This window comes from Mixophyes fleayi, chromosome 4 (genome assembly GCF_038048845.1).
Source record: "Mixophyes fleayi isolate aMixFle1 chromosome 4, aMixFle1.hap1, whole genome shotgun sequence".
Classification (NCBI taxonomy): Eukaryota; Metazoa; Chordata; class Amphibia; order Anura; family Limnodynastidae; genus Mixophyes; species Mixophyes fleayi.
In genome coordinates this window covers 294,565,263-294,579,681 of record NC_134405.1, presented here as the reverse complement: position 1 = coordinate 294,579,681, position 14,419 = coordinate 294,565,263, and the positions used below count along the sequence as shown (strand labels likewise).

Below are 14,419 nucleotides of genomic sequence, written 5' to 3'. Positions count from 1 at the left end.
TGTATAATAATAATAATAACATCACAGCCAACAACAACAGTTCCTCCAACTACAGTATCTGCCAATATCCAGTAAGAAACTCTACTGTTGGTCTAACAAGAGCGGTATGAAGAAAAGGCTTTGTGTTATCATAGGGTGAGCAATGCAACACACAGTCCAAGTTCTCTTAAAACAATAGACAAGAATGCGTGGGATGTTTCTGTGGCTTCCTCCTGGCATGTCATTGTGCCCAAGTGCATGCACTGTGTATGCACAGCACAGTAACAGATCGAGTAGCTGGTCCATTTCCAGTAATTATCTCATCAAACACTCATAAGACCTTTAGCTCACATTGTGTTCTTGGAGACAAAGATCAGAGATATCATCCATCTCAAGATTTCCAACAATTTACTTCTTTGAGCGTTTCACATTTTTCCTGGTTATCCCAGATTCCAACCGCTTTCCAAATGTCAGAGTCAATAATTGTAGGATAGTACTGTGAATTAAACTTCATTTATTATTGACAAGATAAACCATTTGCCACACACATTTTTACCTAATTGGTATATATGTATTTAAAAATACAAAATCCCTACCCAAGAGACTGCTCTAAGAACAATATGGACCTGATTTATTAAGGAAAGGAAAGCAAAAAAATGGAGTAACTTTGCACCTTGGCAAAACCATGTTGCATTGAAGGGGGAGGTACATTTTAAATATAGGGACAGATTTATAATTGGGGTAGAGCATGTCCTAGATCAACTTTTAATGTCAGTGTAAAAATAAAGCAAGTATTTGTGTGCTACGTAAAAAAACAGCCAGTATTTTCCTTATCTGCAAAATAATAATCTCATTTGCACCCCTTGCATTGCAATATGGTTTTGTCAAGTTACAGCGTTACTTATTTTTTGGCTTTACTTTTCTGAATGAATTAGGCCCTATATGTATAAAACAAACCATTTTCTTATTTTTAAAATATTTATTGCTTCTGTGTAGTGTCATTAAACTGTAAATGGTCTTATCCGTTTGCATTTTGCTGGTTTAAACATTGGTGGCTGCTTTAGTAAAAAAATAAAAACTTTTCAAGTTAATATCTTTCTTTCCAGTTTTTCTAGGCCATTGCCCAATTCCAATTTATTAATTCACTAACTATCCCATAATGGATCAGTAAAGACAATCCATAAATTAAGTTCTGTTGGGACATTCAGTACCCTCTTTTCTCCATCATCACCTTGGTGTTTCTGCCTTTCTATCATTATTTCTGTTTTCTCTGCTAAAATTGTGCTTTTGTCTTCCAGGAACACAGCTAGCAACTCTGTTCAGCCAACATGACTCTTGTTCATTTGTCCTGGCATTTGTAGTCCTCTTTTAGACATATGCAGCGTTGACCAATTTTTTCTGAAGCTTGTTATGTTTCTCAAAACATATATTGTTTGTGTGTAGTGCATACTTGCGCACTCTCCAGGAATGTCCGGGAGAGTCCCGAATTCCGGGTAGGTCTCCAAGACTCCCAGGAGTGCAGGCAGTTCTCCCGCATCCTGTCTACTTCATAGTGAAGTGGGCATGATGGAAATCTCAATGACACAATTTGTGGTGAATCACGTCATTTTGGCCCCACCCCTATGACAAAATGACACTTTAGTCGTGGTGGGTAGGTCAAAAATGACGCGATTTGCTGTTTGTCTGTCTGTTATTTATTGTTGTTTTTTATATTAAGGTTCTCCGCTTAAGTTTGTCCTGTTAATATTTATCATAGTGCAGCCTTTATACCTCTTTCTTAATGTTATAGACAGGACCTGATTAAGGGTTCAGGCCGACCTAGGCTATTATGCTCGTAGTGTCCCCTCGCCTTCCACGCCAGGCTAATACGTGGTAGGTAAAAACAAACCCGTTCTTAATTTAAAATCCAGCCTCCTTCACCCCCCCACAATCGTGTTTTTGTATGGTAATCGTGTTTTTCAAAACTGAGGACCTCTTGACTTTTTTAAAGGGTCACGGCAATCATCACTTATTTCGTTTTCATTAACATCAGAACTGTATAGCAGAATAAAGGCATTAACAAGTGCTATTGAGGGTGCAGAAATGAAGGGAGATGGGGCTGTCACGTCTGTGACTGTCGCTATCCTTGTCTCTCCTACTGGCTTATTCTTAAATGCACATCCAAGGAATACATTTTTATTTCATCTTTTCTCTTTACTTTGCAGAACAACTATTCTATTATAGTTTAAGATGAATTGCAGTGTCAAAAATGTTCACTACATAATGTTTGCGCACCCCCTTCCCCCTAAAGCCTAGCGCCCTAAGCTGCAGACTAGTCAGCCTATTGGATAATCAGGCCCTGGTTATAAGGTAAAATTATCATGCAAGACATCATCATCATCATCATTTATTTATATAGCGCCATTAATTTCGCAGCTCTGTACAGAGAACTCATTCACATCAGTCCCTGCCCCATTGGAGCTTACAGTCTAAATTACCTAATATAGACACACACTCACAGGCAGACAGAGAGGGAAAGACTAGGGTCAATTTTGATAGCAGACAATTAACCTACCAGTATGTTTTTGGAGTGTGGGAGGAAACCGGAGCACCCGGAGGAAACCCACACAAACACGGGGAGAACATACAAACTCCACACAGATAAGGCCATGGTCAGGAATCGAACTCATGACCCCAGTGCTGTGAGGCAGAAGTGCTAACCACTAGGCCACTGTGTTGCCCCATCCAGATTTTTGATTCCTGTCAGAAACTCAGTAACCCTTACATCCAGTTGTTTCAGATCTGTGAGATATGTTGGGGACCAGCCGTGTTACAGTGTCAGTCAGCTTGTAGGTGTTTGTGGCAGCATTCACTACGTAAACCTCATACACTATTTATGTTTTGTCAGGCGAGAAGTCAGAAAGACCAACCAGCACCAGAAATGTCAAATCACCAGTGTCTAAACTCAGCAGCCCCCTTACTGGTTTACAGCTGCTCCCTGAGTGTACCAGATGTGGAAATGGCATTGTGTAAGTAACAGAATGTCTTATGTTCAATTCAAATAACCACACAATACAGAATTTTCGCTTACATATGCAGTTATTTCATTTTTTTATTTTCTTCTTTGTTGTGTTATTTTAGATTATTAGTCGGTGAGTTTATTTTCATTTTCATCTACTTTCAGTTGAATGCTGTGTGATAAATCTAAATGCACATGCTTTCCACTGAAAGATGCACATATACCAATGCACTAATGTAACAAAATGCAAATTGATGAAACTTGAATTAAGGGGTCTCTTTAATTTCATGAGGGAATGAGTGTGAAACTAGCAACACTCTGTAGCAATTGGGAGAAGTGAAATTTACTATAAGTTGGTACCAATATACATACAGTCAGTGTTGTGACCAGAATTTCTCACTTTTGAAACCTCACACCACAGATAAGTTGCCAAATACATGGCATAATGGGTGCAATGTGCAAATCTGTCTGAAGAAATGTGCACTTTGCACTGTTTATTAAATATGTTCATAAGGTGCAGACTGTTTTGCAATATTTGTACTAATATTCCTTTATTGAATGATGATAAAAGGATTAATGCTAACTCCTGATGAAAAGAACATTGAATTTGACTTGAAATGGTATATACTCGTACCTCTGCGATCCTTCTTAAATAGTCTACCTGGCAAAACCTGGAGAATCTTACCAGTGCTAAGAACCAATGTTCAGAAGCCATTTTATTTGGTTTATTAATAAAGGAACCAACATATTTGGTATTATGCAATATATCTATGTTAGAGATGATTAAACACAGAGAGGACAATCTTATTTAATCCAGTATTTGGTTATTACATGGGGCAGAATGATATTATAGACAATCTGTGCTTGGTGGCTTGGCCAACCGCCCATTCAAATTTCAGTCTGTAATGAAGCAGGGTGTTTTCTGTCATAACTTATAGTGTATGCCACTAGAGTAATTACATATTTAGCCTTACCATACATCAGATTCTATCATGTTATGCTGTATAAAGATCTTTTTTCTCTAATTATATAGTATGTTGCTATCAGGGGCGGGCTGGCCCGGGTGGCAGGGGGGCATCGGTCCCCCGGGCCGCTCATCTTTGGCACTGTTAGGGCCGCTACTCGATTGCAAAATCTAATGATTTAGATTGGCAGCCGCATCCCATGACACGGGATGCGGGCGCGTCAGCGCACAGGCGGCCACATCACATGACGCGCGATGCGGCCGCCGGGCTGATATATCCCAGCCCGCGCCTGGTTACTATAGTTTACTGAAAAGAAAAATCCAACAGGAATTGCTATTACTCATCAAGAAACCTAAAACTAGAGCATGTAAATTAGGGTGATGTTTTCTTCTACTTGATTACTTTAGCAAACAATAAGAGTAATTTATTAGCAAAGAGGAAATGTGCAATAGTTTATAATAATCAATAAGACGATTGCAATAGATAAATTGAAGATAATTGTTTGCTGTTGGATAAACTTTTGCACTTTCTTACCTTGTTTTTTACTTATAATTTCAATATTTCAATATATGTAGGGTCGCCCAATAGTGACTAGAAAACTGTGTAATGGTGATTGTGGTAACCCCTTGGCACATGGGGATTCAAAGAAGTTAAAATTATACGTACCTGTCTTCCACAGCTATTTCCAGTTGGTGGTCAATGGGGGAGGGAGGTGCCTTAATGACATCCATCACTGCAATGATGTCATTAAGCCCCACCTCCTTACCCAATGCCTACAGAAAAATAATGAAGAGCCAAGGAATGGGGTGAGAGCACTAAAGGTGCTCTATCTTCTTCATCCTGGCACCTAGAAGCTCAGAGGTGCCCTCTTTTGAAAGCGGGATGATCCCTCCTTAAATGAGGTGCCCACTTAATAGTTATTATCTGGTGATTACCAGATAATACCCTACATTACATAAATAATTAGAAGGCCAGTGATGAAGAAGAAGGGCACAGGTCTCCCTCATCCTGGCTTCAAAAAAATCAAGGCACCTGTATTTCAAAGAGAGGAGTTCCCTCAGTAGTCATTGTTCACCAGACAATAACACCCCACTCTACAAAAAAACAGGGGGGGTGTAATGTTCAGATCTCTCCCACCCTGGCATATAGGGACTGAGCATCATCCTAATTTGTAAGAGTATTATCCCCCCTTTCAAACAAGATGCACCCCAGTAGTTATTTACTGTTAATCACCACACAATAATACTCTACACTACAGAAAGCGTTAAGAAGTCCAGAGATGATTGATTATAATACCGACATCTCCCCCATCCTGGCATCAGGGGTACCCTCATTTGATGAAGTAGGTTGTTTAGTTTTCAAAATGGTATGCCTTGTTGTCCCTACACATTTTATGCATTTTATTCAAGATGGTGCAAACTAGCAAACAAACAAAAAATACTCTATGATACTCAAGTGCAGATTTTTATTATAGAAAAAATCTATGTGTAGAATTCTGCCTTTTGCTGTTTTGGAAAGGTGGATTGATGTCAAATCAAGAACCACAAAATATTTGTTGGTGGTGTTTAGAAAATAAAATATACACATTTGCTTTTAGTCAACTTTCTTGCTATTTCAATTAAAAAAACAACAACATTTTTTGCCCATTTCAGGTAGATTCTTTTGTAAATTAATGGTATTTTCTGAAAATTCAAAGTCTTTTGAAATATAAAATGTATAACTTGCGTGGGTACCGGAGAAACAAATTACTGATATTACTGTTAGAATGTGATCAACCAAAAAAGTGGCAAAACAGGCTCAGCGGCAAAGAGATTGAGACAAGAGTTAGATAATAAACATGATTACATTATAAATCCATCTGTATAATATCACTATTAAGAATTGTACATATGCAATGTCACTTCTATTTAGCCCATATGATATTGCGTAAAAGAATTATCTAATTTTATAAGTACTCAAATTTGCCACTGTTATACCAGTGATATTATATGTAAAGCAGATTATTAAGTAGGCAGTCTAGTACTTTAAAGTAGAAATTTGGTCCCTGCTATTATAGCTTGGGGAGATGAATGGGAAAGTGACTAAAATAAGAACAGTGATCTGGTAAAAAAAAAATTCTTATTCAGTACTTTTTTAACAGTAATGCAGTTTTATTTGGCTCACATACTGTACAGTGTATATTACCATTACAGATTATTGGGTTATAAATGGTTTGTATGGATGTCAAAGTAATTATTTCTCCTCTTTATTATACAGTGGGACAATAGTCAAGGCTCGAGACAAACTCTATCATCCAGAATGTTTCATGTGTGATGACTGTGGGCTGAACCTGAAACAGAGAGGCTATTTCTTTATTGAAGAGCACTTATACTGCGAAACTCACGCCAAGGAGAGAGTCAAGCCTCCTGAGGGATATGATGTAGTGGCCGTATATCCTAATGCCAAAGTTGAACTTGTGTAAACAATCAAGAGAGATCTTGTTGCTGGAGAATTCTATAAGGTCTTAAGCAGCAATAATACAAGAACCCCTCCTGCAACAAACAGCTTATAATGGTTTCACATTCCCAAGACAAAGCATCTACATTCCTAACATTGTATTCAAGAAAACAATGCAGTAGTACAGTCAAAAAACGCTTCAGAATATGCATTTTACTACCTAAATGAGTTATTTTGAACTAAGTATCTGTAGGGAAGCCATTTTGGAATGGTTTCTAACACTTTTGCATTAACTATCCATATGTTTTGCATTGCTGTTGTGGTTAATACTGCAGTTTACATGTGTGCAATCTTCATTCATTCTCTTATGTTCTCTTTTGGCACCAACGGAAATCTGTAAATACTGAATAATATTCCACTTCTGCTTTAATAAAAAATATATTGTTTGTAGAATTTCAGATTATTACTTAAAAGTAATTCAAAATTATTTCTCTGTTTTCTCACAAATTATATATGTTTGTGTGGGTGTGTTTCCTGCGCACAGTATATTAGCTTTGTCTCTATAAACGATGGGAACTGGAACATGTAGAAAAGGTAAAAAAGAAATTATTTGGATAAAAAAATTAGCTTATTCTTATCACCACATTTATTATTGAGAAATTGTTTGATTTTTAGAATAAAATAATACTATAAAATAATGGACCGTCATTGTGATTTACATGTGGAAGTCATTACGCTGGGTAAGAACAAAACATACCACATACTTGCTAACTCTCCCGGAATGTCAGGGAGACTCCCGAAATCCGGGTCGGTCTCCTGGACTCCCGGGAGAACAGGCAAGTCTCCCGCATCTGGCAAATACCTGGCCAAAATAATGTGATTTGCGGTGAATAGTGTCATTTTGGCCCCACCCCCTGCATCAAAACATAATTTCCGCCGTGGGGGGGCGGGCCCAAAATGACGCGATTGACAGCGCCTCGCCCCCTCCTGCCCTATAGTCACGCCCCCTGTCCGGGATCTCCTGAACTTCAGTGCCTAAAAGTAGGCAAGTGTGACATACCACAGTTAGTAAACAGACGGTGGTAATCTCATTTTCTATAATAGTGCTGTTTGTATAACAAGCTGTACATTAATTAATCAATGAAATATGTGCTTCCATATTACTTTCTTGTACCATGTGCAGGAGAGCAGGATTTATAGTGGATTGCACAAGACTCTTGATTCTATTTAAAGGGGAACTTCAATTTTTCTTCCAGTCAGTTCTTGGATGCACCAACATAATAGCTGTTTAGGCCTAAATGTATCTGTACGGTACAAACTTAAACATGACCGAATAAAACATCGTATATTTCTGCACATTTTAAGGCATACTTTGTCATTTGCTGAATTTAGCAGATTGAAAAAAAATAAAGCAATGAATGTAGTATTTGCAAAAGGTCAGACACTACTCCAAATGAATGATTAATACTTTTTTAAGGACTCAAAACTTGATTGACTTATTAGGCCTTAAATTAAGCCAATGAAGACAATACTCTGATCCTTGTAACTTCTCAGGATCAGTGCTTGAAGTGTGCTGGTATGAGACGGTATGTCATACCGGCAGAGCCGTAACTTAGAATTATAGTGCCCGGGGCGAGAAAGAGAAATGCCGCCCCCCTAGCCCTCAATTTTAAGCAAATTAACCTAAAATATTCCTAAATTGCGCCCCCCTTCAGCGTTGCGCCCTGGGCGATCGCCCCCTGTGGCACAGCCCTAGTTACGGCCCTGCCTACCGGCACTTCTAAACTGTCACTGTCCTCAACAGTCTGCAAGCAAACAAGTATGTTGCTTGCAGACAGTTTCCAGTTCCAGGGCTCTGATAATTGTTTGTTTGTTTTTTTTGCTTTTAGGTGGAGGGGTCATAGGGGTGGAGGCTGCCGTGAGCCGCAAGGAGGGGGGGTTGCCGCGAGTTACATGTGACAGGTGCCGTCCCGTGTGTGAAGAGAAAGAAGACTGCACAGCGCACGGATGGAACAAGGTAAGTTGGAGGAGGGTATATTAATATAGTATGTGAGTGTGAGGGGCCAGTGTATCTCATACTTGCCAACTCTCCCGTAATGTCCGGGAGACTCTTGCATTTTGCAAGAGTCTCCCGGACTCCCAGGAGAGTGTGGCAATCTCCCTGAACTTCCTAGTGAAGTGGGCAGAATTTGGTTTAAATGCCGCGATTCACCCGGAATCGCGGCATTTGACCTTGCCCCCCGCTGAAAAATGATGCGATTTGCGTAACTACGTCACGGCCACGTCCCAGCCGGCATCTCCCGAAAGCACAAGAACAAAAGTTGGCAAGTATGGTGTATCTATATTAGGTGTGTGTGTGTGAGGAGCCAGTGTATTTATATTATGTGTGTGTGTGTGTGAGGGGCCAGTGTATTTATATTAGGTGTGTGTGTGAGGGGCCAGTGTATTCATATTATGTGTGTGTATGTAAGGAGCCAGTGTATTTATACTATGTGTGTGTGTGTGTGTGTGTGTGTGTGTGTGTGTGTGTGTGTGTGTGTGTGTGTGTGTGTGTGTGTGGGGGTCAGTGTATTTATATTATATGTGAGGGAAGGGGGGGGGGTCTTAATATAATGTGGGAGGTAGGCTATTAATTTAATGGTGGAATACAGGTGGGGGCTAATTATTGGGTGCTATTTAATTTGTGGGGTGATGGTGGGGCAATTTAATTTAATAGTGGGGCCTATGAAGTTAAGATGGGGTGATTGGACCTTTAATTTAATGCTGGGGTGGTTTTGGAGCTATTAATTGAATGTGGGGCTGTTTGGATAAAATGAGGTCTATTCATTAAATATGATTAGGAATGATTTAATGCCTGGGACGGTTGTGGGAAATGGTTATATTTATTAAACGTAAATGATATTTAATTTATTGCTGAGGCTGTTTGGAGGGAGGGAAATAGGTTTATATTTTAAATGGGAACACTATTAGTTTAATATTGGGGTTGTGTCACGGTAAGCTGGGATATAGACCCCTGACCTGCCAATACTAACACTCACCGGAGGCGCAGAGTCTAACGCGGCCCTCTGGGAGTGGGGCAGGATTCACGGAGTTCAGTGATTTAGATATCTGTGGACTCCAGGAATGACCGCAGGAATAGCGGGGAGCAGCGTGGAGCTGTGATGGTCTGCGGATTTGCAGGGATGACCGCTGGGATAGCGGAGAGCAACGTGAAACTTATGATGGTCTGCAGATAGCAGGGATGACCGCTGGGATAGCGGAGAGCAGCGTGAAACTTGTGATGGTCTGCGGATAGCAGGGATGACCGCTGGGATAGCGGAGAGCAGCGTGAAACTTGTGATGGTCTGCGGATAGCAGGGATGACCGCTGGGATAGCGGAGAGCAGCGTGAAACTTGTGATGGTCTGCGGATAGCAGGGATGACCGCTGGGATAGCGGAGAGCAGCATGAAGCCTGGAATGGTCTGCGGATTGCAGGGAGCTCAGAAAGAAGGAGACATCCACTAGGAAAATCCAAACTGAACCTTAGAACAGGCTCAGAGGAGAGGAAGAGGCTGGTTTAAATAGTGGAGGGAAAATCCCTCATCCAATAGGAGGCTGGGGAAGGCTCAATACAGAAATCCCAAGATGGCGGCCGCCAGCGGGGATCAGACGGAACGCCGGAGGGGTAAGTGAGCCGGGTCTCGGCTAGAGACGACAGGTTGGTTGGAGGCCTAATTCTAAAACGTGGGAGCTATATTGATTTAACACCAGGGCTAGTTGGAGTATTCTAAATTTCATGTACCTGTGTAAGTTGAAAGGTAAGCAGTGTTGGAAGTTGGGGTGTATACGGTAGTATGCCATACTGCTACTTTTTATACTGCTATTAAATTAATTTCACTTGTTTACATTCCCATTACATTTTTCATACCCCCACTTCTAAATATCCACTTCGACCACTGCTCAGGATATAGTGTCTACTCTCAACGGCTCCTCTAAATAGCCGACTGAGGACTTAAATTTAATGATATTTGACTGTTACAAATCAGGGGAAGACTGTAAAAATATATCTACACGTTTTCATCTTGGAATTTGCACTGTCAGAATCATCATTAAGAAATGGAAGTTAAAGGCGATGGTTGAAGTCAAGGAAAGATCTTGAAGACCCATAAAAAACTGTTCTGCAAGTCACAAGATCCAAACACTGTTCCTATCCTCCTGGCTCCTGCATTGACAAAGAGAGCTGCCGGAGGATGGATGTAGTGACCTGTGATGTGTCAGGTGACATATCAAGTCTGGCCAGGGAGCCAAGAGGGGATGGGTCTAGTTGAAGATGCACCAGCATTGCTTACTGTGAATACTGAACAAATCAGGTGCAGGCCAGGGTCAACAATTGCATGGAGCCCCTGCTTATACCAGGGTTGGAAGCAGCACCATTTAAAATTGTGTCAGTACAACTCCAGGTTCTGGGTGGGCCAGGGGCCATAAGTCAAGAGGCTGGTGATGACTCATAGGGATGTGTGCACTGTACAGCTGATAGGCCACTGCCACTCCTCACTAAGGGACCACATTGAAATAGAGTTTACTGGATTGATGAATAGTAATGGTTCCCTGTTGAGAAAACCTACATTAATTAATGATTGTGTTAAACAGAATGATATTGTACTACCTTGTCTGTAATACAACAGATATTGATGTCTATTTACAGGATATCACCATGATTACAATTAAACCTGCTGATGCTTTTCTTTTGGAGAAAGATGTTACACTTGAAGACGTTTTATTGCCAATTGTCCAAATGGTAAAACCCCCGCATTGCGTGGTCTCATCTTGGCAGATGGAGATACTGGAACTAAAATTATTTAAGGAAGCATTCAGATAGGGAGAGCTGCCAATCTCAATGAGAGAGGCCTTAATGATTTTGATTTCGAAATCTGGCATGGACCCTACTGACTGTGGCGTTTATGGACCTGTATATTTGAATAATGCAGATACAAAAATAGCAATCAGACTTAATCTAATATTTATTTTTGTAAGACATATTACACAACCAGGAGTTAATATATATGTATAGCATATTGTATACTGATTATATAATATTATTATTGAGCATTTGCATGTGACCAATATATAAATACATATATATATATATATATATATATATATATATTTATTTCTAGTGGATTACTGTTAAAATAATATGAGTGACATAAATAATTATTCTTATTAATAGGAAACTGGTTTCGAATACCGGAATACAAAGGCTTTTTTTGTGATGTTGCGTGCCTACTGTTTGTAACACACCTACTTTTGATCACATGCACCATTTTCTTTAAGGGGGAGCATGGATTTGTAAGCCAAAGTCATGGTGTCTGCAGGGTGTACAAAAGCTTGATATGTCCAATTGGAGCAGTTCCATGGGTACACCTACTGTTACACCAACATGCAAAAATAAGATGTAATTTTGGAGACGGAAAATATTTAAGTAAGATAAAGTATTTGAGAGAGTGAATTTACAGGGTAGTTTTCTGCTTTGTGGGAGGATGCACACCCTTTTTCTTTCTGCAAAGGGACATGATTTGGTGCTGTATGTGGAACCTCATACTGTACTCTTAATATGACACATTTTGCACCATCCACTTGCAATGGTAAGAGAAAGTACTTTTCTAGACACCCTTCAACCATATTGCCCTATGTTGTCATAGCAGCTGTCCATCAAGCCTATTTAAGGCACATTTGGGTGTGGCTCACATGCCAGCCCTTGTTAGATGTAAGTCCCTAAACATGGGAGGGCAACTGATTTTAACTACATTTTAATTGTGTTTAAAAGCATATATGCCAGTGTAGGACCTGAATATAATGAGGTGTCCTTGACATTGGGATGCGGGCTTAAATGTTTTGATCAAAATATGAACTAATACCTCATGTTTTCATATTGCTAGGTACACACAGATATGCAGAGTTAAGGATAAATGCTGACATCAATTGTCTTTTTGTTTTGTACCCTTCAACCATAACCTTCAAGCACAAAAGTGACATGTGCAATAAAGACAGACACTATGTCCCTTCACTTTTATGATTAATTGAAAACAAAAAAAAAATCTGTATTTTAGGAGATAAATTAAAAAGTTTAAATGAATATAGGATGTGGTTCTAAAGTGTTAGTAGGCTTGACTTTGAACTGTTTCACACTTTGCACCAGGTAATTTTTAAGTGTATACGACAATCTGCAAAGTTAGACGCAGATTTATTTCCTGGAGACAGATCCAAAAAGTGTGAAATGGACACATACTTAGAAATGCGCACACTCTGGGTCTGCGTTTCTTGCGGTTTGTAAATGTTCATTAGCAGCATGAAATGGAAAATACCATTAAGTGTATGTCAGATTACAATTCATATTATTAGGATGGCTTTAGAGGTAAACTTATTGTACTATCTTGTTCTTTCCCAGTTCTATTTGATTTCATCAATATTTTGCTTTACATTTGACATTATTAGCATTCTGTAGAAATATAGTATACAATTATTCCATTGTGAGTCACAAACTAATCACACATGAAGTTCAAAATTGTGTAATTGTAGCACAAATGCTCTTTTGTGCTGTCACATGCCTACTTTTCCCAGGTGCATCCCATTCCCATGTACAACTAGTTTTACAGCAAAGGATGTAGATTTGAGAGTCAAGGTGGCAGAGTTAGAGTTTGACAGCAAAAGATTGCAGTGGCTGATGGGAGGGTTTGGGTGGATCTAGGGCGCTAATTTCGAACTTGAAGATTAACGATATAGGGGTGGAGAGGTTACTTTAACAGGGGCATTATCTGCTTTGTGTGGTTTCTCCACACAAGTGAATGTATAGTCTCCTTCACCAATGAACTCCTGGAAATTATGACTTGTCTTTATACTTAGAATTTAACATATTTAGCACATTCCAGTTGCGATCCAGCGCCATTTCACAGAGGGACACAGAAGAGGTAGCACAGTTCTTGGCAGTCTCTAGTGCAGTTGGGCAGCGTCATAGGTAGAAAAGAAAGAGGAGGGGTAGCAGTTTCTTCAAAGTCTCCAGTGACATTCAGGAGAACTCCATTGCTAATTGTCATTGCTGAAATTTAAATAATAGGTCTGACAGGCTTGGGCTTCTAAATCTGCAGTCACATTGTACTGTGTTATATAGGTAAAACACAAATAGAAGAGCTCTATTGCTCCATTGCTAATTGTCATTGCTGAAATTTAAATAATAGGGCTGGCAGGCTTGGTCTTCTAAATCTGCAGTCACATTGTACTGTGTTATATAGGTAAAACACATTGCTCCATTGCTAATTGCACCACTTTTCTTTACTGACACTGCTGTGTGGCAATGTTTCCTAGATGTGCTAGGAACTGCCGTGTGTTTGAGTCGCTTAGCATCCAGCCAGGTCGCTGCAGTCTTTGTTTGAAAGTGTTTGAAAATAATATTGTGACCTGTGAGGTGGTCAAAACTGACTGCAAATGGCTTGAAATTAGTGTTATTGAGTTTAATAATAATGTAGGGGGGGAAAAAAAAAAAATATGTGATTTTAGCAAAAAAAAACAAAAAAGGGTTTTAGGAAAAAATCGGGATCCAAAACCAAAACTAAAACACGCAAGGGCGGTTTTGCCAAAACCAAAACACGAAGTTAATCCAGATCCAAAGCCAAAACCAAAACCAGAACACGGGGTCAGTGAACATCTCTAATGATAAGTGAAGTGACCAGTTTAATTCGTTGGAAGAACCTTATGACACTGCAATTAGTAAGTACCCGTAGTTATGCAGTGATGCTGGATATATGTAAGTGTTGTCTGTGTAGTTTTTACCAGACAAAAATTTGATTTGAATCATTTGACCAGCAATAAGAAATAAGTAAAAATGAAATTTAAACATTGCTCAAATGCTGTTTATTAATTATAAAATCATGTAATTTTTTATTCCCTGGAGACCTACAAACAAAACAGTACCACACAATACTCTGGCTAAACCATGGATGAATAAACTGGGATAACTTTAATGCTGTGACTCCTGCAATTACTGTCATGTTAGGTGACCCTAGG

The 14,419-nt window shown here is 39.5% G+C and overlaps 1 protein-coding gene across 1 annotated transcript in view; it reads left to right on the top strand.

Annotated features, from left to right (window-relative positions):
- Positions 1-6,836, top strand: part of PDLIM4 (PDZ and LIM domain 4) — a 172,654-nt gene extending 165,818 nt beyond the window's left edge. The window contains exons 6-7 of the mRNA XM_075209847.1: positions 2,867-2,987; positions 6,199-6,836. Coding sequence (XP_075065948.1) covers positions 2,867-2,987; positions 6,199-6,403 — 326 coding nt within the window. The 3' untranslated portion in view covers positions 6,404-6,836. The remainder of the gene's footprint in view (positions 1-2,866; positions 2,988-6,198) is intronic.
- The last annotated feature ends 7,583 nt before the right edge of the window (positions 6,837-14,419 follow it).